The 26304-nt window shown below is 42.3% G+C and overlaps 1 protein-coding gene across 3 annotated transcripts in view; it reads left to right on the top strand.

Moving 5' to 3' along the window:
- LOC139586106 (meiosis-specific coiled-coil domain-containing protein MEIOC-like) overlaps positions 1-15970 on the top strand; it is a 29303-nt gene extending 13333 nt beyond the window's left edge. For all 3 annotated transcript variants that reach the window (XM_071419266.1, XM_071419264.1, XM_071419265.1), the window contains 4 exons: positions 472-2242; positions 4892-5014; positions 6184-6364; positions 9124-15970. In XM_071419266.1, the coding sequence (XP_071275367.1) occupies positions 472-2242; positions 4892-5014; positions 6184-6364; positions 9124-9365 (2317 nt within the window). In that variant the 3' untranslated portion in view covers positions 9366-15970. The remainder of the gene's footprint in view (positions 1-471; positions 2243-4891; positions 5015-6183; positions 6365-9123) is intronic.
- The last annotated feature ends 10334 nt before the right edge of the window (positions 15971-26304 follow it).

Here is a 26304-nt window from a genome sequence, read left to right as displayed (position 1 = left end):
TTAATTATTTGAGTTATGACAGCCTTTGAAATCCCCTTAAAATGTGGAAGCTCATTTACTTCCACTCTGTTCATTTACTTCATTTGCCAGTAAAAAAAAAAAAAACAAAGCAACAATACTGAACTGTTAAAAATGCAATTTTAAAAAACTTTTCCATCAGCTTTACAGCATTTGAGGAGGGGGAAAAAAAAGATGATAATTAATTTTAACCAGTAGGGAGTTGACTGAATGCAGTGGAATCTGAGATATTTAATAAATCCAAATAAAGTCTGCATTTCTGAACATGCAGCATAAACAGTGTGGGTGATGAGATTTCACAGAGCACTTGCTCAGCTGCAGTTGAGAATATTCCTCCTATTTCTGGGGAGGGCTGTGCATGGCTGGTCAATAATATAACACATGATGTGTGAATTATTCTAAAGAAAGAAATGTTTTCCATCCTGACGGGAGGCTGGTTTAACTCTGTTCCAGGAATTCTCTATCAAGTTTGTTCCCCCCTGTGTGGGCACCTGACCTGGGCAGCAATGGAGAGTTCCCAGGGCTGCCAGCTCAGCACTGGGTCCCACCCAAGGATTTTCCCAACCTGCTGGGCTCCAGCTGCCACCAGGAAGCCCTGCAGGAGCCTCCTGAGGTGGAGATGCTGCACAGAGGTTTGGGGGACCTTCAGCTCCTCGAGTCTTGGTTCTCTCCCCGTGCTCATCCCAGCAGTTCCCTGAGGAACCCTGACAATTCCTCCTTGCAGAGCAGCACCACAGCTCCCCAGGAAGGGTTTTCCTTCCCACATGGGGGCTGGAACCAGCATTATGAGCACAGGAGGTTAAATGGAGATTATGAAAAATGTGGGTCCAGTTTTAGCCCTTTTTCCGCTCGGAACAAGATGAAAGAAAGCCCCGGTGCCCAGAAGGAGTTTTGGAAAAGAGGAAAAGCTCTGAAAAATTATGCTCAAGGACAAACTAAGTATTCCCCTGATCTTTCCAATCAGCCTGGTGATAACTCTTGGGATAAAGTACCCCAGGACAGCCACCTGTTCCGTAAGAGATATGAGAATTTCCCAGCTGCTCACAAACTGCAGTCACCTGTCCATCCATCCCTTCATTTTTTCAACCCACCCCCAAAGGAAAACACCTTTTCTGGGGGAACAGGCAGAAAACCCCAGGAAAGCCATGTGCAAAATGGCCATTGTGGCTTTACTTTGGGGGAAGCTTTTAATAATAATAATAATGAGTGTAAAGTGAATATGGGCCCTAAGGAAAGCTCTCCTCAAGCAGCTGAATATGATTTATCTGTGAAAAACACTGTGCAAAATGGGAATTACTCCTCATACCAGGGGTGTGCATGGCTGGATGGGAGCAGTCTGGCAGCTGCCTCTGAAATTCCATATGGAAAACAAATGGCAACGAGCCCCCAGTCCTCATCAGGGGTTTCCACCATGTCTGGGGGCTCTCCCACCCACCAGCCTTTCCCACAGCCCTCCTTCTACTCCCAGCTCCTTCCCACCCTCCCTCCCAGGAAAGATGGGAGGTTACGGACATCAAATGGAGTTTCCAGTCACTTGGGGGTTCCTCATTTCATCTCAGAGGGCCAGAAGCAGATGAGGCACATTGGAAGGTCCCAGGAGGATGCCGGGGTCAACAAGGATGGGCGGCGCCGCAAATTCCCCGTTCGATTTTCACCCGACTGGCTCGGGCAGCAGAAACCTGCAGGTGAAGACCCTGCTGAGAAACACCACAGGTTCCCAAAGAGGCAGAGCCAGGAAAGTGGCAGCAAAGATGACAGAAGAGGTAGAAGGAACTGGATCCCTCATTTGGGATCTACGGCCCCAAACCGCCGTCCCTTCAACGCGTTTCCGAAAAAGCACGAGCAGGGTGGTGGCAGCTTGTCAGACTTCATCAATCCTTCTCTGCTTCCCTCCTTCCCATTCATGTCTGATTTGAAACAAAATCCCAGCTTCCCTCCATTTAATCACCAGCTGTTTCCATCAGCAAACGCTTTCAGTTTCCCTCCGCCGCCGTTTCCATTCTCGGACCTCGCTGATCTTTTTCACGGCAATGATTTCAACCCCTTGAGTCCCTTCATGAGTGAGCTGTTCCCTGGGGAAATCCCTGCCCCCTGCTTTGCCTTTCCAGCCCCATTTAACAAGTTCAGGCCTCCCAGGAGCCGCAGTGGCCCCGCTAACGAGCTCCACGTCCGCCTGGAGGAGTGTTACGAGCAGTGGAGAGCTTTGGAGAAGGAGAGGAAGAAGGTAAAGCACAGCTGGTGATGATTCCTGATAAAGACTTGGCTGGTTTTAAGAGAGAAAGTTTTATGGTGTTTCTTCTTTGGTTTGTTGGGGGTTTTTGGTTTTTTTTTTGGTTGGTTTTTACTGTCCATGATACAGTCGCAGCTTTCTCCTCTTCTGTTGTTTTGGTTTTTTTTTTTCTTGTTGTAGTAAATCTATGGCTGTTGTTAGAAAGAGAATGAAATAACTAATCTGGGCACCCTCTGTGTGTCTGTAGAGAAAACCTACAATATTTTTCTTGTTCCCAAAGGGCATTTCAGTTTATGCTCTTGTTATTATGATCACTTTCCTGCTTCAGTCTCGCTCCCAGAACTGTTGGCAGGGGAAGGATCACGCTGGTAATGAGGGTGTTGCACTTGGGAATGAGAACTCTGTGCTCTAAAGAAGCAGGAAGAGCTTTCCCAAGAGGAGTTAAATCCCTGAATTCTGTGCCAGGTCTCAAAAGATAAATTTACCATAATCCCTGGTTCTAATAATGCACTGAGTGCTACTGCCATGTGTGAGAAGCCTCCAGGTCACTGGATAAAGGTGTCTGAGCAGACTTGACCTGGAAAACCCCTTTTTCTTCCCATCATCAGCTGTGAGGCCTTGCTGATGGACTTTTGGAATTGTGAATGGAGGTTCCTGTGGTGTTCTCTCATGGATGCCTTTAAACAAGATTCCTCTCTGCCTCTCTGGCCTTCCAGGAATGCTCTGGAAATGAGAAAGGGATGGTTCACGATCCAGTGTTTGTCTCCTGTTCTCAGGCAGGATTTGGGATAATTAAGTCATTTACAAAGACCAAGTCGTAGTTTTTGTCTTTGGCTTAATTAACCCCTTGCTCTGGTCCATTCCAAGTGTTCCAGTTTTATCCCAGTGAGCTGCTCTGGGTTTCTCAGGGTGGTTTGTGGTTACAGGAGAGAAACTGTTCTCAGTCCTCCAAGCTACAGCCTGGCTCCCACTCCTGCAGCCAAGCCACATTCCTCAGCAGGGGATGACTGCAAGGAGAGAGAAACTCCCCCTGGGATTTGATTTCATTCTCTCTACCTTGTTTAATCACTCAGCCCTTCCAGCTCTCTGAAACAGCTGCTTTGGGGTCACAGCTTACCTGTCTCCTTTCATAAACCCCACTTTTCTAGGGATCTCACATTTAAATCATTTCCACAAGTTAGGAATTATCTGCAATATTAAATGTGCACATAGTTAATTGCTTATTAACTGTAATTCTTAATTTCTTGGTGTCATTATATGAATCCACGACCTTTTCTCCATCCTTTTTTTTTTTTTTTTTTTTTGCTGGATGCCTTTCAGGCTCCTCAGATGATGAGTCCAGGTGGAATCAGCTCTTGTAATCCATATTAGGTCAGGGCAGGGACTAAATAATAATAAGTAAATTATAATAAGTAATACTATAATAAATAATAAGTAAAGCAAAAATAGAAGGACTGCACCATGTACTTTTTGTACAAATATGCACAGTGTGGACTTAGCCTTGAGTGCAGCACCTGACCCCTCTCTCTTACATCCATGGTACCCTGGAGAAGGAATGAGATAAGGAATCTACTGCTAGCTGTGTCTTTTTTACTCAAGTGTAAGAATTTCCTACCCAAAAATAGGTTTGGTGATGTTTAGTCACTGTCTGTGTTAGACCCTGGCTAAGCCACTCTTTCTCAGTGGAGGTTTGGCTGTTGTCTTAAAGATTTTCTGTTAAAGAAAAAATACCTTCTGGGTTCAAGAGCTGGTTTATGGTAAATGTGGGTTCATCCTGATGCACTTGAGATGTGATTTATGCTGCTGCTATTGCCTGGTTTTTTTTTGTTTTTTTTTTTTTGTTTTGTTTTTTTGGGTTGTTTTTTTTTTTTTTTTTTTTTAATCATCATAATATATGACATTTGAGAGAAGCAGTGAGAGATGTTGAACTCTGAGGGAGAGCTGAATTAGAGAAATATTCCTGCAAGGAAGCTGGAGAGGGACTTCTGACAAGGGCATGTAGTGCTAGGTCAAGGGGAATGACTTCAAACCAAAAGAGGGCAGGGTTAGATTAGATTTGGGAACAAATTTTTGCTGTGGTGGTGGTGAGGCCCTGGCACAGGGTGCCCAGAGCAGCTGTGGCTGCCCCTGGATCCCTGGAAGTGTCCAAGGCTGGACAGGGCTTGGAGCACCCTGGGACAGTGGAAGTTGCAGGTCCTTTCCCAACCCAAATCATTCTGTTGCAAATCCGTGTCCAGGGAGTTTGGGGATTAAACCAGCAGTGGTTTAGCATTTTCCTCATGGAAAAAGGAAGGAATTATTCCCTGTGAGGGTGCTGAGGGCTGGCACAGGTTCCCAGAAGAGCTGTGGCTGCCCCTGGATCCCTGGAAATGTCCCAGACTGGGTTGGATGGGGTTTGGAGTAACCTGGGATAGTGGAAGATGTTTATGGCAGGGGGCGGAATAAAGTGAGCTTTAAGGTCCCTTCCAACCCAAACCACTCTGGGATCCTGTGATATTTGGGAATATTTTTCTGCCAACGCCCTCAGAAGCCGATCGGGCCCTCACTCTTCATCGGCTTGAAAATTCCAAACAGCCCCGAAGCCAGATTGAGCGCATGGCACTCACTTCAAGCCATCACACTGACAAATTATTTCCCTTTCAGGCTGAGGCTGACCTTGCAAGGCACTTCCCAGGGCAGCCCAGGCCCAGCCCTGTGCCACGGCTCCCTGTGAATCCATCCCGCGTGGATCGCCTGCTCGCCGACCAGGCCCGCCAGCGCGCCCGGGTACGCCTGCAGCCCTGCACTTCTCCTGGGATTTCTTGGTTTATTCATCAGCAAATCTGGGATTTTGTTTGTTTACTCATCAGCCTCAGCGGGTTTGGTGGTTTTGTAGTGGTTCTCTTTGGCTGATAGTTGGAACTGGTGGTTGAGTTCCATCGTGCGTGGATCGCCTGCTTGCCGACCAGGCCTGTGAGCGCACCCGTGTATCCCTGCAGGGGCTGTACTCCTGCACTTCTCCTGGATTTGTCTGTTTATTCATCAGCAAAGCTGGGATTTGTTTGTTTACTCATCAGTCTCATTGGGTTTGGTGGCTTTGTAGTGGTTCTCTTTGGCTGATAGTTGGAACTGGTTCTCTGATAGTTGGAACTGATCGGTGGAGCTCAGTGCCAGGGTTTAGTTGAGGAGTTGGGCTCTCTGGTCTTTAAGGTCTCTTCCAACCCCGTGACTCTGTGAATTCTGTAAACTGAAAAGGTGAAATTTGGGGTGGTTTTTTGGATGGAGTGCTATGTTGAGAAAATAGTCTTTTAAATTGATGAAAATAGTTGTCTTTTAAACTGTGAAGATAATCTTTTAAATTGAAGCCAACCAGAGGTTAGCTTCTTGGAGTTATTGATAGAAAGAGAAGTCTAGGCTGGAGGGGTGTCATGTTTTTTGATTGCTTTCTTGATCTTCTTTAGGTTATGAAGTGATCTCTAGGGGTTAGAAGTCTCTTTGTGGATAATGCATACAGGACTGTTTGTGGGTGTGATTTTTTTGCAATTGTTATTTTACTAAATTTTCAACTGTACTTAGGTTTTTCTTTGATAAAGGTTATTGATTAATTAAAATAGGGTCATTAGTTTTCTAGGATAGATTTAGAATGGACTCTATTAAAGGTCTGCTTCTAGTTTTGCTCCCCACTGGGACAGTACATCTTTCTTTTATGTGGTGAGAGGTTTCTGTATCATGAAGGGATGTGCTGCTGCTCTTTGATCTTTGTGAGGGTATTTACTAAATTTGAGAGGGGAGTGATTGTGGGAAATAATAAAGATAAGACTTTCAGAAATCTGTGAAAGCAGCCTTCAGTTACAGAAAGAGCAGAGAACTTAGAGTAGCTGCAAAGTCTGAAAGTAGAAAAGTTACATTTGTACAGCAAGCAAGGACATGAAACAATAGCTTGAGTTTTCTGCCAGGTGCTTGCCCTGATAGGAAGAATGGAGAGGCTTTGTGGTGCTCCCCTGCACAAGAACATCTCCAGGACCTTGGAGCTGCACCTGGAAGCCATTCAAGTGACCCAGGCACGGCGGAAGGAGGAGATTGGGAATGCTGCAAACCCCCAGAGTCACGGGGGGCCACGCTGCAACAATGAGAAAGGTAATGCTGCCCATTGCTGCAGCCCTCAGAGCTTTTTCAGGGGTTTAATTGTGAGTGTGTTACACCTAAAAATGTAAATTTGCAATACCCAGCAATTCTTGTCACTTCAGCAAGGAAGTTTGCAAATACACTCTTGTTACTTTTTAAGACTTTAAATTACTTTGAGTTCTATTGGGTTTTTCTTTTTGTTTTCCTGTTACTATTTTTAAAAAATTGCTATTTTTTCCTCTTGACTAGAAGACAACTGTAAAAACTCCTCAGTGACATTATATAACCATAAATTGCTTAAAATTGGTTTAAAAGCAAAAATGTGCTCAGTTTTAGGCAGGTAGAATTATTTCCTGGTATGGCTAAACTTTCTTTTCTGTTTAGCTTACAAAATAATAAAAAAATTGCCAGTGTTGTGCAAAACAATTGTCTACCTTATCTAAATAACAAACCCACCAGGAATGACATTCCATGTTTCCCAAATTCTATTGAAGTAAAGCCAGAATAACCTGTAGCAGCAGTGAATGTGGCAATTTAAAGTTTGGGGTTAAAGATCATATTTTTCTTCAGAAAATACCTGGGTCTCAGAACCAAAGAGGAATTCACTCCTTAGTGCTGAAGTGAAGTGGACAGTGAAGTTCCTTTGGCTGTGGGATAGCTGCCCTTGTGATAAGCTGGAAAGAAAATCAAAATGTTTTGCTTTTGCAATTCAGGCATCAAAATTAAAATGTAAAATGAATGTAAAATGTCATGCCCTTAAAACAATAGTCCTATATGCAAACTGGCTTTTAAAATAACTCCTAAAACTTTCATGTGAGTTTAATTCCAAGTGTGAGTCGGGAGTAGTGGAAGGAAGGTTCTTGGCCAGGCAGGAGAAGTAGGACACAGTGGTTAAGTGGATGATTATGATTAGATTTAATGCCAATACAGCATCTAAATATTGCCAACACTTTAAATAACAGCTCTGTCATCTGTTACAATGAGTTATGGCATCAGCAGGTCCTGGTCCCTCCTGTTGAGTTACAGGTTTTGGTGAGACCCCCTCTCCTCCTGAATTCCCAGAGAATGTAGGAGAAGTTTGGTCCACTTAGTCCCAGATTTCATCAACGTTTCTGTCTGAAAGGTTGCAGTAGCAGCAGTTTTGTCTGGAAATGGGCAGGTTTGCAATCCCTGGCCTTGCAGGATTTGCACTTGCAAATAAATCCCCTGTGGAGCTGCTTTAAGATTTCATTTCTATATTTGACCACATCTTTGTGCGTTTACTCACCCATCCAAAAATCAGTGTTCCCTTCTTCCTGCAAAATCAGAAAACTGCCTGCAGCCTCAGCAGCCCAGTTTGCCCAGTGTCCACCAGCATTTTGGAGCCTTTTGCAGCATTGTGGATCCTTTTTGCACAAACAATTCACGTGAGATGTTGCAGCTGTCATTAGCGGTGCAGCTCAGCTGCACCTGGAGCACAATTTGCTCAGGGCTGTGAGTTGAACAAATTATTGAATTAAAAAAAGAAATTAATAGTGTGTTAGAATTCTGGATGCTGGGAGTTTTAGCCTTTCTGTGCTGCCAGGCACTGACCCCCGAGAGAACACTGCATTTGACCTAAGCTGTGGAGACAGCTTCCAAAATGGAATGATAGAACTGGGATTGTGGGTGTGGAGTTTGAATAGAAGTGTGTGATATCATAGGGTGGGAAACTTGGAGTTTAAGGGTTTAGAATATAGTAATGGATATAAAGCAAGATGGAGGTTTTAGGATGGAGGCTGGTCCTCCTTCTTCACCTTCTTCTCCATGGGTTTGGGTGGTTTTGTGTAATTGGACAGAAAAGCCCATATTTCAGACTTTGAGTGATTAGTTGTTGCGTTAAAAGTGAAAATAATTGAGGTGTCATTTCTTAATTGGAAAGTTTAGCCTTAAAAGACCTTGTAACAAGAGATAGTTTGCCATTTTGTGCCTTGTTAATGAAAGGCTGCAGAACTCACTGCTGTGAGACTGTGACACAGATAAGAAATAAAGAACATCTAAGTCTAAACATGAGCTATTGTCTCAAGTGCCTTCAGTCCTGACCTCGAGAGAGGTAGAAATATTGGAACCCAGGGCATTGCTCTGGCTGCCCTGGAGGACTCAAGACCCTGGCAGGGGCTCAGAGACCTTGGCACAGAGTCAAAACCACCTGTGCCTTTGATTTTAGCCCATGGAAACAATTCCCAGCTTTGTGTGAGGATTTACAAGCTACAAGGGTTTGAGTAGAATGACAGTGAATTTATCACAGGGTGGAAAAGTAGATTTTTGGGGATTTAGAATGGGGGTTCAAGAGGCAGATGGAGGAATCTGGGTGTGTTGTGTCTTTCTCCTTCTTCCTCTTAGCCTCCGTCTTCTGCTGTGATGGTGGTGGCACTTTTGGAGTGGTTTAGAGACAGACTGCCTAACATAGGTGATAGGTATTGGAAAATCATTGTAAATAAAGTACAGGTAGTTCTTAGTATAAAAAGATAACACTGCCCTGAAGGTGGTCAGTGTGCCATGAACTGACCTGCCAGTCAGATCTCAGCAGGTCAGAGAAAGAATGTATTAGATAAGAGAAAATAAACAAAACAACCTTGAGAATGAGAGCTGAGGAATTCAGTCTTCCTCTTTGGTCATGGGGCTGGGAAAAAGGACTTTCTAACGCCTCGGGGTCATCTCAGCACCAGAGACCTGATGATAGAAAGAGAAATCAGAACCTGGCAGTGACATTTCCAGGCTTGCCCACTGATGAGCTTTCCCTGTTGTTGCAGATGTGCTGGCCCTGGCAGCTGCCCTGCGAGCCCTGGCTGGAGCCACGCGCAGGGCTCGCACCGCGCTCTGGTGCGCGCTGCAGCTGACCCTGCCCAAATCCCCTCCTGCTGCACCTGAGAACCAACAACTCCTCCTGCAAGAGCTTTGTTCTTCAAGCACAAGCAGCCAGGAAAAAAGCAGCCTGGAGCAGGAAAGCAGAGGAAGTGAAAAAGCTGAGGAAGAGAGGAAGATTTTGGAATAATCGCCGCTAATTAACGGAAAGCCGAGGATGGGGAGGGAAGGGCTCAGGTCCTGCCCAGCACCGCCAGAGGTGGATTTCACAGGGTGTCAGGAAGGGGTTAATTTAAAAAAAGGGTTAATTAAGGTGCCTGGTCAGTGCTGCAGTAGTGGTACTGTGATTCTGGTGTGCAGAGACACAGTTTGTGGTGCTGTTGGTGCAGTTGAATATTGCAGGTGTCTGCTGCTGAGAAATGTTGATGTTCAGGGGAGCTGAACAAGAGCTGAGCTTTCCTCCTGTGCTTACCCAAAGCTCTGAGCCCAGCCAGGACCTAAGCAACCAGAGTCTGGAAAAACTCAATTCTCTTTTTTTTTTTTTGGCTAATGAGACAATTTACTATATTTAAAGGTACTCAGTAATCATTCAGGGTTTGTTTTATTTTTATTTGTTGCACCATGTGTAGTTCTTTCCAGAGCCAAAGGGATCACTGAGTAGTTTGCACCCAATCACTGTGTCAGGAGCAACCCACACTGCTGTGGTGGTGTTTTTTTGGGACAGGTTATCATTGTTTCACAGGAATAATCAGTGTTCAGTGCTGGTTTTGAGAGAGTTTTGTGCTGCCAGTTCAGTTTCCAGCAAAACCAGTATGAGCTGAGCTTTTCCATAGAACTGTCCACTTTGGTTTTTCCACTAAAAAAGTGGATTTTTGTAGCTTTGCAGTGTGAACTGCATGGAAGTGCACATTAGCAGGTGTTAGAAAACTTGCTCAGGATTAGAAATTAGATTTATTGCTTCCTCAGTGGGGTTAAAACCAGTAACAATATAACATAGTATGCACTTACATATAAAAAAACTATTATTTGTTACTCATGTATGTTCTTGGTACTATATTTTTTTCAGACACATTCCATATTTATTTTAATGCCTTCATTGAATGTTTATTTTAAAAATCTATTTTTAGTAATATGAAGTTAAATATTTTGCCAAATCTTCTGAATAATCAGATTTAAGGATTTACTCAGGAACTCTGTATATTATTATATAAATATACATGTGGTATATAGGGGTTTTTTGGGAGAGTGATGTTTGCAAAATATTTACACAAAGCTAATTATGTACTAGGTTACCAAAGCTCTTTCACTGATTATTTTTTTGGTGTGGAAGGTTTAATATATTTAATTGCTGTTAATTAGTCTCCATTGTGTGGCTTAGACAATCAGAGTGTGGTTGTTCAGGGTGAAAACTAGTGAAGAATAATTAATCCAAGCTGTGATTTTAGGGCATTTAGGAATATTTCAATGCTTTAACAACTGTCTTACTGTTCCACAGTCTCCTAACATGTGCTAATAATTAAGGTTCTTGATCATCAGGATATTAATGAGCAGCTTTGGAGAGCAGTTCTTGGGTTAAAAGTGAATTAAGTTGGGGATAGAAGCAAAATTTGAAGGACAAAAATGAAGATTTTCATGTCGTGTGGTGTTCAGTGTCAAATTTGACATTTTTGTGGGTAATCATAGAACTGTTCACATATATATTTGTACTTGCAAAACTGTTCCAAATGCAGTTGTGTAGTTCTGGATCTGTGGATGTTTCTAGAGCAGATTTTGTCTCAGTCGTGCCATCCTTAACTCTATTGAGGCGTGAGTTTTGGAGCTGAAATTTACCCAGGCCTCACTGTAATCCACTGAGTGAAGTTTAAATACAAAAGTAGATAGAAATCAGATCATTAGTTTAGCAAAATTATGGCTTTTTCCCCTAAAAAAAAAAGTGTATTCCACTTAAAAGATCATTTCAAGCCTTAGCCTAAAAAACAGAGTTATTTTAGTGTATTTTCTCTCTGTGTACATGGAATTTATTTGCACAAACTAATTCAAGAAGGTTGAATCTCCATTTGCAAAACTGATTGTGCTCGACAGCTTAAAAGTGGAGCTTGCAGGATTTCAGTTCCTGGGTGATTTGGGGGTTTAATTACCCAAATTAAAATTAATTTACCATTGCCGTGCTGACAGGAAATCAGAATTTCAGGGTCTGGATCTTGTGGGGTTTTTTCTGTTTACACAGCCAGGGTTGTTTTGTAGTGGTGAGTGTTTAGGGTATAATTGGTTCACACTGTACTACTCATGTGTTAATTAATGATCTTAATTAGCTGATAGTTAATGTGCCTTTAATAATCTCATTTTTCCAGCCTGCTAAAAAGCTGTGTGGTCACTTCTGATTCCAATTTCTGTTTAAAAATGCCATTTTAAAGGGTTACAGGTGAGTGCAGTGAGCTCACCTTGTTAATTGTGTTAATTGCACTCAGGAGCTGCCCCGGGCTGGGTTCCTGAAGGAGCCCTGGAATGTCCCCCTGGCTCCTGTGCTGGGTCAGCTGCTCCTGCTCATGCCCTGCAAATGCTCCTCTGTCCCTTGGCCCCGCTCGCTTTCCTGCACAAAAACTCCAGCTCTGCAAACAAAAATAAGGGTTTATTTACAAAATCAAGTTTTAATCATTGTTTTAGTCCCCTTTTCTTTAAATAGGTTGGTTATGGACAGCATCAGACCTAGAATGAGTTTTGTCTTCAATTCCTAATTTCAGAATGCTCCACTTCTGTTGTTGTATTACAAAACCAGTTGCATTTTAAGGGAAAAAGCCCCATTTTATTTTGTAAAATAACACCTGGAGTTGCAGCAGCTCTGTCAGAGATCATTTGTGCTGCCTTGTGTTTAATTTGGCAGCAAGGTGCAAATTCTGCAAGCTTTGCACTGAGTTTTTGGTGTGAATAAGCACAAGTATAATGCTTGTGGGTTTAGGGAGTAATTGTATTCACATTTTACTGACTTCAGGGAAAGCAGAGTTGAGGTTTTGGGTCACATCTAAGCCAAAGAGGTGGTTTTGGTTTGGAGTTAGTTTTGATGTTGAGAGAGAGGAAAAAAAAAATGCCCCTTCCTCTTTTTGAGAGGCTATCAGGTAAAATTCAGTTTATTCCCTTTTTTCCACCTCTGCCCCTGCACTCAGCTTTCATGAGATTTAATTATTTGGGGTTTGGGGCCTGTTTTGATTTATACTTTTTAAATTTTGGGGGTGAGCTGAAGAAGGTGGCAGAGTTTGTAGCCAGTCCTGGTGGCAGGGACACTGGATTGCTCCAGTTTAAATAAATAGAATACTGAGTTGTTCCTTTTTGAGTCAGGATTATTATCAGGGTGCTTTTTGATAGCTGCTAGTGAGTCTTTAATGCTTTAAAATCCCAAATTGATAGTCCAGTACAACATAAACTTAAGAATTACAATTATTTCTGTGTTCTGTGTAAATAACTGAAGGTTTTTGGTGATTCAACCTCATTAATTCCCAGAAGGGAGGCCAGCAGCAGGGAAGAACTGTTCATTATTTTATTTTTTACTTTATTTTTTAACTCTTTATTATTTTTTTCTCATGGTTATAGGTTTTGCACCTCTGTTTTTCTGTACCCACAGGGTCCCTCTGGCAGTTCAGTTGCTCTGATGCTATTTATATAAATTAAACTCAGAAATTGCTATTAATTTGTGATTTCCATTAGAGCAGCATGCAGGGAGATTATTTAAGTTCATGCTGCTTGTCTTGCTGTGGCCTTTTCAGGAGTGGGTGACTTTAATTCCCAAACTGCATTTTTCTCCTTTTTAAACTGAATATTTTTCTTTGCTGCTGGAATTTGCCACCAATATTTTTGTCTCTACCTGGGTATGTGAAATTTGGGAATTGTTTGCCTTAGTCAGAACTGCTGCTCTAGTTCATGCTAAGTCTCTTATGGTTATTGATTTTGGAGGAAATCAATGTTTTAAGGTGGGGATTTGGTGAGTGTGAGGTTTGATGAGGAATTTCTGTTTGCAGAGCAGTGGAGATCAAAATCTGTTTATTTTTTATGACAGATATACAAAGATGAATAGTGTCTGTATTTTGGTATTACTGTACCAGGTTTTTCCACTTTTCCAGAGCCCAACTTCCTGGCATTGTCTTTGACCTGCACCCCTTTTTTGGGGGGGATAAAATGGAGTAAAAGGGAGCTCCGAAAAGGAAGGAGCCCGAATTCCAGTGGAGAATTCTCTTCTTTTGCCTTCCATGGTCGGGAGGGCTTGAGGTACCAAGAATCTTGGCTTCAATCAGGATTGTTTTCCCCTCTGGATGCTGGCAGGGTGCAGATTTTGGGCAGAGTTGGTTTCTTCCTGCCCTGCGTGCGTTTTTATGAAATTGAGGGGCCAGGACAGGCTTTGGGGACAGCTGGGCATGGGGTTGTCCCTCTGGGATCAGGCTCAGCTCCTCTCCTGCCTGCTGGCAGCATTTCATTCATTTATTATCCCCTGTGCAGTTCATCCATTTATTTTCTAGCCTTGGGAGATGCAAAGAGCAAGGAGGAGTGAGCACAAGTTGGGTTTGGTTGTGGTTCATGTTCTCCCCCCAGGGGCAGAATCCACCTTGGCTTTGTGGGATATTTACCAAGTCACCATTAATTCTTAGCTCTGGTTCTGCAGGAATTTGGATTTTGCTTTTGTTGAAATACTGTAAAAATTATGCAACAAACAGACCTTAAGCCTATAGGTTTATTTTTTAAAAAATTCTGGTTTTGCCTGCTCTGGAAGCTGGGGATTGGAATTTTTTTCTTTTTTTTTTTTTGGCCCATTCTTTGTTTGGGAGCTGCAATTTTCACAAATGCTGCATGGTGGCACAGCCCAAAGCAGTGAGGTTTGGGGATTTTATTCTTTATTTCTTTATATCTTTATTGCTGTGGCAGAGTATGTGCTCTTAGCTGCAAAACTAAATGTTCAATTCCTTATAGCCACAGTCTGCTACAGATCTATTCATTTATTTTCCCTAATGGAGTCATCAAAGTGGAAAAACTTTGAATTATTGATTATTTAGTGTTTGTAGATTGAACAGGAGCAGGGAGCACTTGCCATCAGTCAATAGGAGGGCAGTTGGCTGTGGAATATATATTTGAATTTTTATTTTTTGGATGATTTTGGCTGCTGAAGAGCTGAGTGTGGCCCTGCTTCCATTGAAGGCACAGCTTTTAAGAGATTTCTGTCTTGATTTGGGTTTGTTGCTTTACCTTGAGTTCAGGAGCTCATTAAGCACAAGCTCAATAGCTCACCTTGAACTTTTATCAATAAAATCTGGAGGGATGAGCTCCCAGCCTCTTTTAGAGGGATTCTTGGAATCAGCCTGGATAATTTTGATTTCTCTTAAAGCTGAGGAATGTACCTGCTGCAGGAAATTGGGGTTTTCTGGGAATTTTTGCACCTTGTTTTCTCCTGTTCAGCTTTGAGGGAAACAGAGCCTTAACCATGGTGAGACCTTGATTTATTATTCCCTGTGCAGTTTATCTATGGCAGTCACCAGCACTTTTTGGGTTTTTTGGGTTTTTTTTTTTTTTGGTTTGTAGCACTTGAGATGTCTGATTTTTTTTATCAATTATTTTTTGGGTAGAGAACTGCTTTGTAATTTTCTAAAATAAAACAATCACTTTGCCAAGCAAATTTATCAGTGCTATAGAATGGAAGGTCCTTATTTTTCTTCATTAGCAATACTGTCATCAAAGGTGCAAAATGTGTTTAATGTACATGTCTGTGCTGTTAGAGATTGAAAATATATTGGGTTAGGAGCAACCTCTAAATTGAGGAACCAGAGTTATAAATGCTCTTTGCTTTGTTGCCAAATGAGCTTTAAAAAGGAGAATATTTGCATATAGTGTATTAAAAAAGCAGCACTGGTTAGAGAGAGAATAAATCAGAGTAAAAATCATTGCCAGACAAAGATTGCTTTGTTTTTTACTGAATAAAACACAACTTCTTTATGCACAATAGTTCCTTAATGAGCATAGTTTTTTCACAGAATTAGGCTGTTTCAAATACATAGATGGGAAAAATAAGTTTCCTTTTATTTTTTATGACAGATCTACAAAGATGAACAGTGTCTATATTTTAATATTACTGTTTGGTGTCTGAAGTGTATCATTTGCCTGTGTGTTGGTCAAAGTCATTTCCTTAAAATACCCCATTTTACACTGCTAGTGAAATATTACTGAAGGAGATTTTGGTTGGGCCCAGGAAAAATAGGTGAAATTATAACTTAGCTGCAAAAACTTGTTGATGATGCAAGATTTTAATCATGAATCAATTTAGGCTTATTTAAGTGTTTCTGTAAAACCACTGTGGATGTTTGAACGCTGCAAAAATCTTACTTCTACCTCTTGTGTAACATCCTTAAAATTCCCCTTCACAGATGTACTCTGCACCTTAACTTGGGAATTTCATCTGCTTTTCCTTTTATTTTATTTAATTTTTTTTTTTTTTGTGGAACACCAGGATGCCTTGTTCTGCCCACCTGTGCTGAACTGATGGGGTTTGTTTCACATGTGTGAGAGTCTTCAGAAACAGGAGAATTCTGGAATAGGTCATGTCCAGTGTAATGTTCTGGTATTTTCTATGGATGTGGTTTGATTCCTTTGATTTAAATAATCACCTGTGTTGTGTGGATGTCCCTAATAAATGGTGACAGCTTGTTTAGAGCCACTCTCACTGTTTCTCAGCTGCTGAATTTCAGTTTGGTAATTCTGCCTTGAATTGACCTGTTCTGTGTTCATGACAGAAATTAAAATCCTTTGTGGGTTTTTTTGTGACTGGTTTTATTGCCTTAATTGTGGAAGTATTTATTGCCTTAATTCTGGGCAAGCTTGGGCACTTGTTGAACTTGGGGCTGAGGAATCTCTTGGATCACACAGAAAATTCAGATTTGCAACAGGTGGTTGAGAGTAAAGAGAAGAGTTTAGTGAGGACCTCGAGGGATGTTGTGAGGGAATTGGGATGAATTTAACATTTTTCTCAAAATAAATTGACAAATGTCCCAGATCTGGGTTTTGTTTTTTTTTTTTTTAATTTTTGGTTTTTTTTTGGCAGAGATCTGAAGCAAAAGTCAAGAACTGCACAGGTAACAACAAAATTTGGCTGAAGTTGAGTGTGATGTTCTAAGCCTTGACTGGGAAAAGTTGCTTGCTTTAGAGTATAATAATTTAAAAGCATTTTTTCTTTCCTGGTGATAGAAAAAATAATTGATAGGATTGTTTTTTCATTGGTGGAGAAGTTATAAAACCTGTTGTAAAAGATATAAAATTGTCCTTTGGATAATCTGAAGGTGTAATTTTGAGGTGTTTCCATCTTCAGCTGAGCTGTACACATCAAATATCCAAAATTATCCCTTCTGAGCAGGTTTCTGTTGTTGCTTCTCATTGGACACGTGTTTTATAAATGAAATTTGGCGACCCTGCCAAGCAGCCTCCTCTTTTCCCTCCCTTTGGAGAGAGAAGGGGATTTCCAGAGCAGATCATGAGAGAAGCATCCCTTCCCTGGGGGGCATCTCTGCTTTTATTTGACTGCAGCTTGGTTGCTTTGATACTTGTTCCAAAACACCTGTGATGGAATAAATGCAGCTATTTTAGTGGGGCTGTGCTGGCAGCTTGTGCTGTGTGAGATATTTTGGAGAGCAGGCACAGGGAAATGTGTTCTTCCCAAATCAGTCTGATAGCATTCAGTATTTTATGTTGGTTTTTAAATAATATGAATCAAAAATGTTTTAAATCCATGTTTGGGTGATAGGCTGGGCTCTGTGAAGCTGTGAAATTCAGTGGTGCTGTTCTGATTTGAATATTAGTGCCATATAAAAAATAAAATCTGGGTTTCCACCGTGCCAGCTCCCTCCACTTACTGAAGAGAACTTTGAATTGGAGCTGATGCATCAGGTTGCTTAGATAAAGATTTAATTTAAGAGTGGGTTTATTGCAACCCAATTATTTTTAGGTTGCAAAAGCAGGGAATTTAGATAAATGGGAAAAAATTAGTTTCTGCTGTTGCTTGTGGTACAAAATTCCCAGATCTTTGTGCCTTGGGTAGGTCATGACTGACTGAGCTGTGGGGCCATTCTGACTTACAGAGAGGATTTATGGTAACTCAGGTCTTTAACTTTGCTGCCAAATGCTGGTTTGGGAGATGTGGATGGATTTCAGAGCTGTGAGAAGTCACTTGGTTAAATCCCAGACTGGTTTGGGTTGGGAGGGACCTTAAAGCTCAGCTTGTTCCACCCCTGCCATGGCAGGGACACCTCCCACTGTCCCAGGCTGCTCCCAGCCCTGTCCAGCCTGGCCTGGAATAATCAATAATCTCATCAATAACCAGAAGATGCTCTGGTGAGCTTTGAATCTCAGGCTCTGTTGCCTTCCCAGCTCTTCAGCTCTCCTGTAAACTCACAGCTTCCTCCTGTGGAAATGGATTTGTAGGGAATTCTCCAAGCCTGACAGAAGGCTCACACTGTGTGTGCATCTGGGTGTAAACTTTGAGATGGGAAATGCTGATTTAGAAATGCCATGGAATAGGACAGACATTGCTGAGGGAGAAATGGAGCCAGAAACAAACTTCAAAGGGTGGCCTTGGAAATAGGACTGGGTACTTTGGGGAAATAGAACAGGAAAGGTGCATTGGAGTGACACCCACCAGGGGTAATTTTAGATGATTGGCTTTAAGGCATTTTCAGCATGGTGTGGCTAAAGCTGATGGGACAAGAAACACTTTATAATGTGTTGTAATTAGAATATAATTAGCTCTTGATTGTGATGGTGTGAATGATAACATCTGTATTGTCTCACCCCCCTCATGAGACTGAAAATGGAATAAAAGTCTTTAAAGCACCTCTCAGTTGCCCCAGCTCTGGGTCAGAAAAGGGCTTAATCCAACACCCCCCTCCCAGGAGCTGTTCCTGATCTCTCTTCTTGCTGTGCTGCAGAACCTGCTCAATGACAGTGTGGGGATAGAATGCAAGAAAATGAAGATAGTGCAGAAGGTGATCTGGCCCCTGAGGAGCTGCAGCTGTACTGATTACCAAAGATTAGGGACAGGCCTGCCCTTAACAGGCCACAGCTGTGTCCAGTGAGGTTGAGTGCTATAAAGCAGTGGGTCAGGTGGCTGAGAAGAGTTGGAGATGGTTGGCTGTGCTGTGAGGAAGGAGGAGTCAGTGCTGTGAGGAGCTGCATGTGAGACATCACCAAGAAGGTATGGGAGCCTCCCAATGACAGAGTTCCTTTTGTTCTTCATGGGTTTCAGGATGGCTTCAGTTCTTGAAGCAAATAGGGAAGAACCCAAGGTCTGCTGGAGTTGAATCAATAGAATTGTACCAGTGTGACCCTGGGAGCTTGGGGATTTCCCCCAGAGCAGGAGGGACTGTAATCACTGAGAATTGAAAAATAAGATAGGTGATGATGTATCAGAAGGTCAAACAGAAGTGAGTGGGTTTAGAGGATTGGCTGAATTGGTGGGGTGTTGCTTTCTTAATTCTGGAATCCATAAATCCATTTTCAACAGATGTCTGACCTGTTGTGAAGGAGATGTTAGTGGAAAAGGTGGATTTGTTATCCTGGTAGATCCCTGGTACTGCAAAGACTGCAGGCAATTCCATTAAAACTCAATGGCCAGAAAAACAGCTCTTTAAGAGGGATTGAACAGAGGAAGTCACAGCTACAAATGGGGGAAATAAAATCTGGCTCATGTCCAGGTTTTTTATCAGGGTGCTCAAATGAATGGTATCACCAGGAAGAAACAGGAACAGAGACCAGTCTGGAATTCACTCTTGGGTGTTTGTCCAGCCTTCACAAACCTTCACAGAGTGACTCCACTCTTCCTGCAGATCATGGAATCCAAGATTGGTTTGGGTTGAAGGGACATTAAAAATCATCCAGTTCCACCCCTGCCATGGCAGGGACACCTTCCACCATCCCAGGCTGCTCCAAACCCCATCCAACCTGGCCTTGGGCACGTCCAGGGATCCAGGGGCAGCCACAGCTGCTCTGGGCACCTGTGCCAGGGCATCACCACCCTCTGAGTAAAGAATTTCTTCCCAAAATCCCATCTCAACTTGCTGCCTCCCAATCTGGAGCCATTCCCCTTTTGCTCCCTGTCCCGAGTGCTCCTCTCAGCCCTTGGCACTGATGTTTGTCATGTTCTTCTCCTGTTTGTGGTGTTGTTCTCCTGCTTGTGCAGCTCTGCTGAGCTGAGAGAACTCTTTTCCCTCTGTTCAGCAGAAGCATCATGTATCACAAGCAAAGTTACATTTTGCTTTAATCAGAATCACTTCAAAATTCAGGCAGAGTATCCAAGTTAGATTTTAAAGACAACTTCTGGCAGCACTTGTGAAGCAAAGCTAATCTGGGGTGTAAATGTGTGTGAGTGAAAGCTTTCCTGGGTGCTTAATCATCTTGTAAATGATTGATTTGTGCTCCAGCTGAGGAAAATTCAAGGGCTGAGTTCTGTTGTGATGTGGGAAGAAATTGCCTTTCTAGGATTATAAATCCATTGTGCAAGCACTTTGTATTTTTTAAGGGTGGATGTGCATCCTGTTGGGAGGTAATCCCACTAAAGATCTGTGAGTGGCACTGACTACAGCCAATAGTTGTATAAATAATGATATAAATATCCATAATTAGATGAATGGGGCCCTTTGAGGAGAGCACACTTGAATAAAAACCTTGGTGCTTGCTCTTTCTCTCTTTCCTGAGGGATCTTTGTCTGCCTTCCAGAAGGTAATGAAAAAAAAACACAACCCAAAAAACCAAAATATTTATATAAGTTCAAATAATGTAAAAAAATAATTCAAGGTCATTTTCATGCAATTAAAACATTTAAGATAGTTTTATTAACATAAAAAATTAAGGCCATTTTCATGCAAGAAAAATGTTTAAGATAGTTTTATTAGTAAAAGCAACCTGGTTGTCAAATTTTTATCCAAATTTTCCTTTGTGTATCAAGTCTTTATAGCCCCTTTGCTGAGAATGTCACATCTCTGACAGATTGAGCTTTTCACAGAGGCACTGCTGGTGGTGGGATTGTAGTGGGATTGATTGGATTGTACTGGGATTGATCCCTCGGGTGCTGGAAGAATTTAGAGTTTAAACAACTCTATTGGCTTCTCCAAGGTGAGTCACAAACAGGAGATGCACTCAGTCTGGAATTCCCTGGAAAGCACAGCTCACCCAATAACAATGTGGCCATGGAATCTTTATTTTTGGGTAAAGCAGTCACTGCCACTGGTCGTGGGGTATTGGCAAAAAGGGAAATGGTTTCACTGCTGATTCCCAGAATGACCAGGCTGGGAGAGACCTTCAAGGTAGAGTCCAACCCAGCCCTAACAGCTCAACCAAACCCTGGCCCCCAGTGCCACATCCAGGCTTTGTTAAACACACCCAGGCATGGGGACTCCACCACCTCCCTGGGCAGCCATTCCAGAACTTTATCACTCTTTCTGTGAAAACCTTTTTCCTGATATCCAGCCTGTGTTGGTTCCAGTTGTGGGTTTCTCTGGGTCTGGATTGAAGGCACTTGAGACAGTAGTTCATGTTCACACTCAGGTGTTTATTATTTCTTATCAGTAAAACAGCCTCACTACTGGGACCTCTGCAGCTTTTCATTAGAAGGCACAAAATGGCCACAATCTCTTGTTCCAAGGCCTTTTCAGACTAAACTGTCCAATGAAGAGCTGACACCTGGATTATTTTCCCTTTGAACCCAATCACTGATCCCACAGAGCTGCAATGGGGACTTTTCTGCCCAATTCCAAAATGCCACCCAAACCCATGGAGAAGGAGGAAGAAGAAGCATGGAGCAGAAACCCAGGATGACACCCTGTGCCCTCCATCTGCTTCCATCCACAACACACTAAAAACCCCAAAACCTCAATTTCTCACCCAGTGACACACCTGCACTGCTCTCTATAATCTATTTCACACTTTTGTGGGTTCCAGTCTATCTTGAAGTCTGGGGAACTTTCTCCATGGATGAGGGTCAGAGTCAGTGCTGCCCTGGGGGTCAGGGCAGCCCAGAGCAGACACAGAAACATTCCCAGTGCCCTGGGTTTCCACACCAACCTAAACTTGCCCTGGTGCAGCTCGAGGCTGTGTGCTCTGGTTGTGTCAGTGCTGCTGCAGAAAGAGCCCAGGGCCAGCTGAGCACAGGCCCCTTTCAGGAGCTGCAGAGAGTGATGGGGGCAGCCCTGAGTCTCCTTTTCTCCAGGCTGAGCACCCCCAGCTCCCTCAGGGCTTCCTCATGATGATGATGAAGGGTGAGCTGGAGAGGCAGGAGTGGGATGAGCTGAGTCACTGGGTGATGTCTGGGATGAGGGAATGAGCCTGTTTTATCCATGCTGATGCACCTTCCTTGGCTGGAACCCAGGAAGGGATGGATGAGTGTGACCATGGAGAGCCCATGGTGCTGCTTCAGCACCTAAAAATGGACATTCTGTGCAGGTAACTCTTTGAAAGGGATGAAGTTTCTTGACTAAAAGACATCTCAAAAGGCAAAACAGCTCCAGACTCCTGGTGTCCTGCTCTTGGCTGAGTGGTTTTTAACATGGGGGAGGCTGGATTGGGCTTGGAGCAACCTGGGGTAGTGGAGGATGGAAAGAAGGGGTGGAAAATGATGGTTTTAGGGTCGTTTCCAACCCAAACCACTCTGGGATTCTCTGTTGGGATTTTTGTTTGGTGTTTTGTTTTGGGTTGGTTGGGTTTTCTTAATTTTTTTTTTGTTTGTTTGTTTTTGTGGTGTTTTTCTCGGTATTTTTAATTTTTTTCAGTGCTTGTTTTGGTTTTTTGTTTTCCTTTTTGTTTGTGGGTTTTTGTTTGCTATGTGCTGTAATTATTTGCTTGGGTTTTTTAAATAGAACTATTTCTCAGGTTGTTTGGGTCCTTTCCAACCCAAACCACTCTGGGGTTCTCTGTTTGGGTTTTTTGTTGGGTGTTTTGTTTTGGGTTGGTTGGTTGGGTTTTTTTGGGTATTTTTAAAATGCTTTTTGTGTTTGTTTATTTTGGTTTTTTGGGGTTTTTTTTTGCTTTGTGCTGTGATTGTTTATTTGTTTGGGTTTTTTAATAGAACTTGTTTGGGTCCTTTCCAACCCAAACCACCCTGGGATTCTCTGTTTGGATTTTTTTGGTTTGGGTGGGTTGGTTGGTTTTCTTTGGTATTTTTTGGTTTTTGATTGATTTTAGAGTTTTGTTTTTTTTTTTTTGTTCTTTTTTGTTTGTGGGCTTTTGTTTACTTTGTGCTGTGATTGTTTATTTGTTTGGCTTTTTATATAAAACCACTTCTCAAGTTGCTCAGAGCCCAACCCAACCTGGCCTTGAACCCTTCCAGACTCCATGGGGAGTCCACATCTTCTGTGGGCAAAAAAATTTTTACACCAAGTGTGGTGTTTTTCTATGGCAATTGCACTGCCCTCAGTGCAAAAGAAGTTGTAAAATGTAAAATATTTCTACCAGTATGAAATTAATTTTTTTCCTGTAGGAAATAACTTGGCCCTGTGAGAGACCTGTAGACAGTTTTGGATTGTGGTGTAGAGCAGGTGCAGAGTTTTATTCAGTGCTTGGTTATTGAAGGTTTAATGTCAAAAATGGAAGGATTGGCCCAACAGAACCAGACAGATTTTGCCACCAGAGCCACATTTTCACTGAAAATCTGATTTTGGCAGAGTCCCTTGAGGCTGCAGTCAGACTTCCACCAACCCAAAATTCAGGAAACGGTTTTTTAACCTTTCATTTATTGATTTATTTTTTTAATTTTATCTTTTCAGTCTAGTTCTTAATGCCAGGAAAATGCTGCTCAGGTGCAGCTCTGGGAAGATTTGGGGATTACTGGGAAGCACAGTAAGGTGGGTTTGGGATCAGCAATTCTTCAGTTGTTTTGAAAGGGGCAAAAATCCATAATGGGATGCACAAATGTGTCCACTCTTCAAACATCTCCAGGCATCCTGACAAAATGTTTGGGATATACAGGGTTAAATCAGGTAAAATTTAGGGTTAGATTTAGGTATTTTATTAGCAATATAGAAAAAAGTTTATTAGCAATATAGAAAAAAAGTTAAGAGCAGAGAAGCTCAGGAAAGCATGAAATAGAAAGGAGAATTTATAAGATGTTTTGGAACCCTTGGCAAGAAGTGTCACTTCAGCCTTGTTTATTGGTTTTTGTTTTTTTCCTGAAATTCTAAAAAAATGCATTTTAAGAAAAAATAATCCAGTTAGGAATTGAAGAAAAATTAACCCAGAATCCTCTGTTCTTTTTAAAATCTATGTAATACTTAATTTGCCTCTGTATATTGTTTTTCTGTGTCCTCCATGACTTTCTCAATTAACATTGCCAGGTATAAGTAAACTTTCTAGAGGAATGTGTTCCCTCATGGTAGAAATGCCTTAGGGAATTTCTTGTGAGGTTTAATTCAGAATTAGATGCTCTTTCCCATCAGAATTAGATGTGGTAGAAAAAAAAATCTCATTTTCTGTCACTTATTTCTATGTGTAGTTTTTATTAGCATTGATTTTTATTTAATTTCATTTTTCTGACAATGCTAGATTGGGAGACAGCACATCAGAGTTTTTTAGTTGTAAAATCTAAGTAAACATACTGAGGAGAAATAAATGGTGTCAGCTTTTAAATTCCTGAGTAGTATCACATGGGGAAAAAATCAAATTAAATTCTCCCACAGAGAGAAGCAGGAATATTTTTTTTACAAAAACCTGCATTTTTATGCAAAAAATCTTGTATTTCAGAGGAATATTGAAATAAGATGTAACGCCTCAGGCCTTGCTAGTTATTATAATTCAAATAATTTAAATTGATTTTTTGGAGGAAACCCAAACACAGCTTGTTTTGGTGCCTGTAAACTCTGGTTGATTCTGTTTGGCATCCTTTTATTTCCAACTGAACTGTTCAGATGGGTAGGATTGGAACTCCAAATTATGGTTTTCAAGGGCAAGGAAAGATTTTTCTGTGTTTTAAAACTTACATGTTTCTGTTTCAAGCCCATCTTCCTGATGTTTTTTGTGGGGAGAAAACACATTTATGGGAAAGCTCTCAGGTTTTATTCCAAAGAGGAAGGGACTAGAGTTGTGCCTGATGATATTTTATTTTTCTTCATCCAAATTCAGGTTTTTTTCAAGCCTTTCACCGTTCTCTCTATAAGGTGGAACTTTTATTAGCTCATCATTTTAAGATGCTCCTTTATTTTAAACCCATGATAAGTTGTAGTTCCTGAATAGGTTAATAACTCATTGGTACTGGAGATATTTCTCTCTTTTTAATTTTTAGTGACTTTTTTGGGGTACTGTCTGACTTTTCAGATAATCCCAGTCCTATCAGGAGAGTTAGGGCAAAAAAAAAAAAAAAAGGTGGAGAAAAGGAGGTTTAGGGGGATTTTCTGCATCTGCACAGCTCCCTGACAGGAGGGGACAGCCAGGGGGAGTCGGGCTCTGCTCCTAGGGAACAGGGACAGGAGGAGAGGGAAGGACCTCAAGTTGTGCCAGGGGAGGTTTAGTTTGAAGATTTGCAATTCTGGTACACACAGGTGGTCCTTTACTAAAAAAAAAACAAAACCTCAAGATAGAGATCATAAAGTCTCTGAGATCTTCATCAAAGTCACCAAGATGTTAAAGGAAAGGCACTGCCCATTTAATCCCATAAAAATCTACCTGGTGCCTCTGGCAATTGCACAGGGCAGGGAGATGAAAGGTGGTGACAGGGAGGGCTGGGGAACAGCAAATTTCCTTTGGTTTGCTCCAAATGCACACTGGATGATTCCAAATTGCCAGTTGGGATGCCTTGTGAAGGCTGCCCTAGAGCAGAGGCTGGACAGAGCTAAAGGATAAAGCAGGGATTTATTCAAAGGCCTCCATGGATGCACCTTGGGCAGCACAAGAGCCCAGCCAGGGCTGCACCCAAGATGAACCAAAATGGCCCCAAAATGCACCAGCGCTCCCGGGCTCTCTCCCTGGGATCAGTTCTGCTCCATTTGCATCTTGCAGTTCATTGTCCCATTCCAGCTTTAGCCCCTGCAGTCCCACCCTGCTTGTTTTTCTCTCTCCAGCCCACGGGGTTTGTGCTCTGGGGCTGAGATTTGGATCATTTGTCCTTGGTGCCCAGCTGGAGCAGGAATTGTTTTGTCTCCCTGCTCTGTGCACAGAGCTCAGCATGCCCTGATGTGAAGCTCAGACCCACACACTAAAGCAGCACAGAATCTGAAAATACAAAAGCTAAACCTGAGGCATCAGCTGGGGACAGACTTTGGAGTCTGCTGATGTCCAGTTTGTGAAGTTGTGGCTGTTCAGAAACCAAATCCTGCTGATTCAGAGAGAATCCTGCTGAGAGCTGTTGCCAACACACCCTGGGCACATTCCTGTGCCTTTGGGAAGCCTCTGCAAGTCCTACAGCTGAAACTTTAATCCACCTTCAGGAGAGAGGGCAGAACAAGCACAGTGGGCACTGTCTTTAAGAGGAGATGAGTTTTTCACAGAGCTGAACATTGGATAAAGTCCCTCAGCCAATGCACAGGGTGTTCAGGTAGCATCTTAAATCTTTTTTTCTCCTCAATCCCGTAATATTATTAATTTTGACAGAATCACAGAATAGTTTGGGCTGTGAGGGACCTTAAACCTCATCTCATTCCACACCCTGTGTGGGCAAGGACACCTCCAACTATCCCAAATTGCTCCAAGCCCTGTCCAGCCTGGCCTTGGACAATTCCTGGGGAATTAAACAAGGTGATCTTTAAGCTCCCTTCCAACCCAAACCATTCTGGAATTCTGTGACTCTCTTCAAGCCTTGCTTTCAAAAATCCCAGCTAAAACTCCCTTGTGCTGCCCTGGTGGCGGTTTTGTGCCCTGAAAAGTGATTTAACAGAACCTATCACTGTGTCTTCAGAGCCTTGGGCTATGCAGCACCTTATCTGCTTTGTTTACTGCCAAAAATAAGCACATCTTGCAGTTCACTCCTGATATTTGCACAGAGCTGGAGTGGTTGTGGGGGAGCCTGCTGGGCTCTGTTGTAGCTCTTTGACCATTAGCAAAAATCGGTTTTAAATTTAAAACACTGTGATTGCCAATGAGAATTGGCACGGACCCCAAGGAAATTGTTTATAAAACTAGAAATTTGACTT

The sequence above is a fragment of the Agelaius tricolor genome, unplaced genomic scaffold (assembly GCF_023055355.1).
Source record: "Agelaius tricolor isolate 1412-34295 unplaced genomic scaffold, bAgeTri1.0.p SCAF_103, whole genome shotgun sequence".
NCBI classification, from domain to species: domain Eukaryota; kingdom Metazoa; phylum Chordata; class Aves; order Passeriformes; family Icteridae; genus Agelaius; species Agelaius tricolor.
The sequence above is the reverse complement of the archived record's forward strand: the minus strand, read 5'-3'. Positions and strand labels throughout refer to the sequence as shown.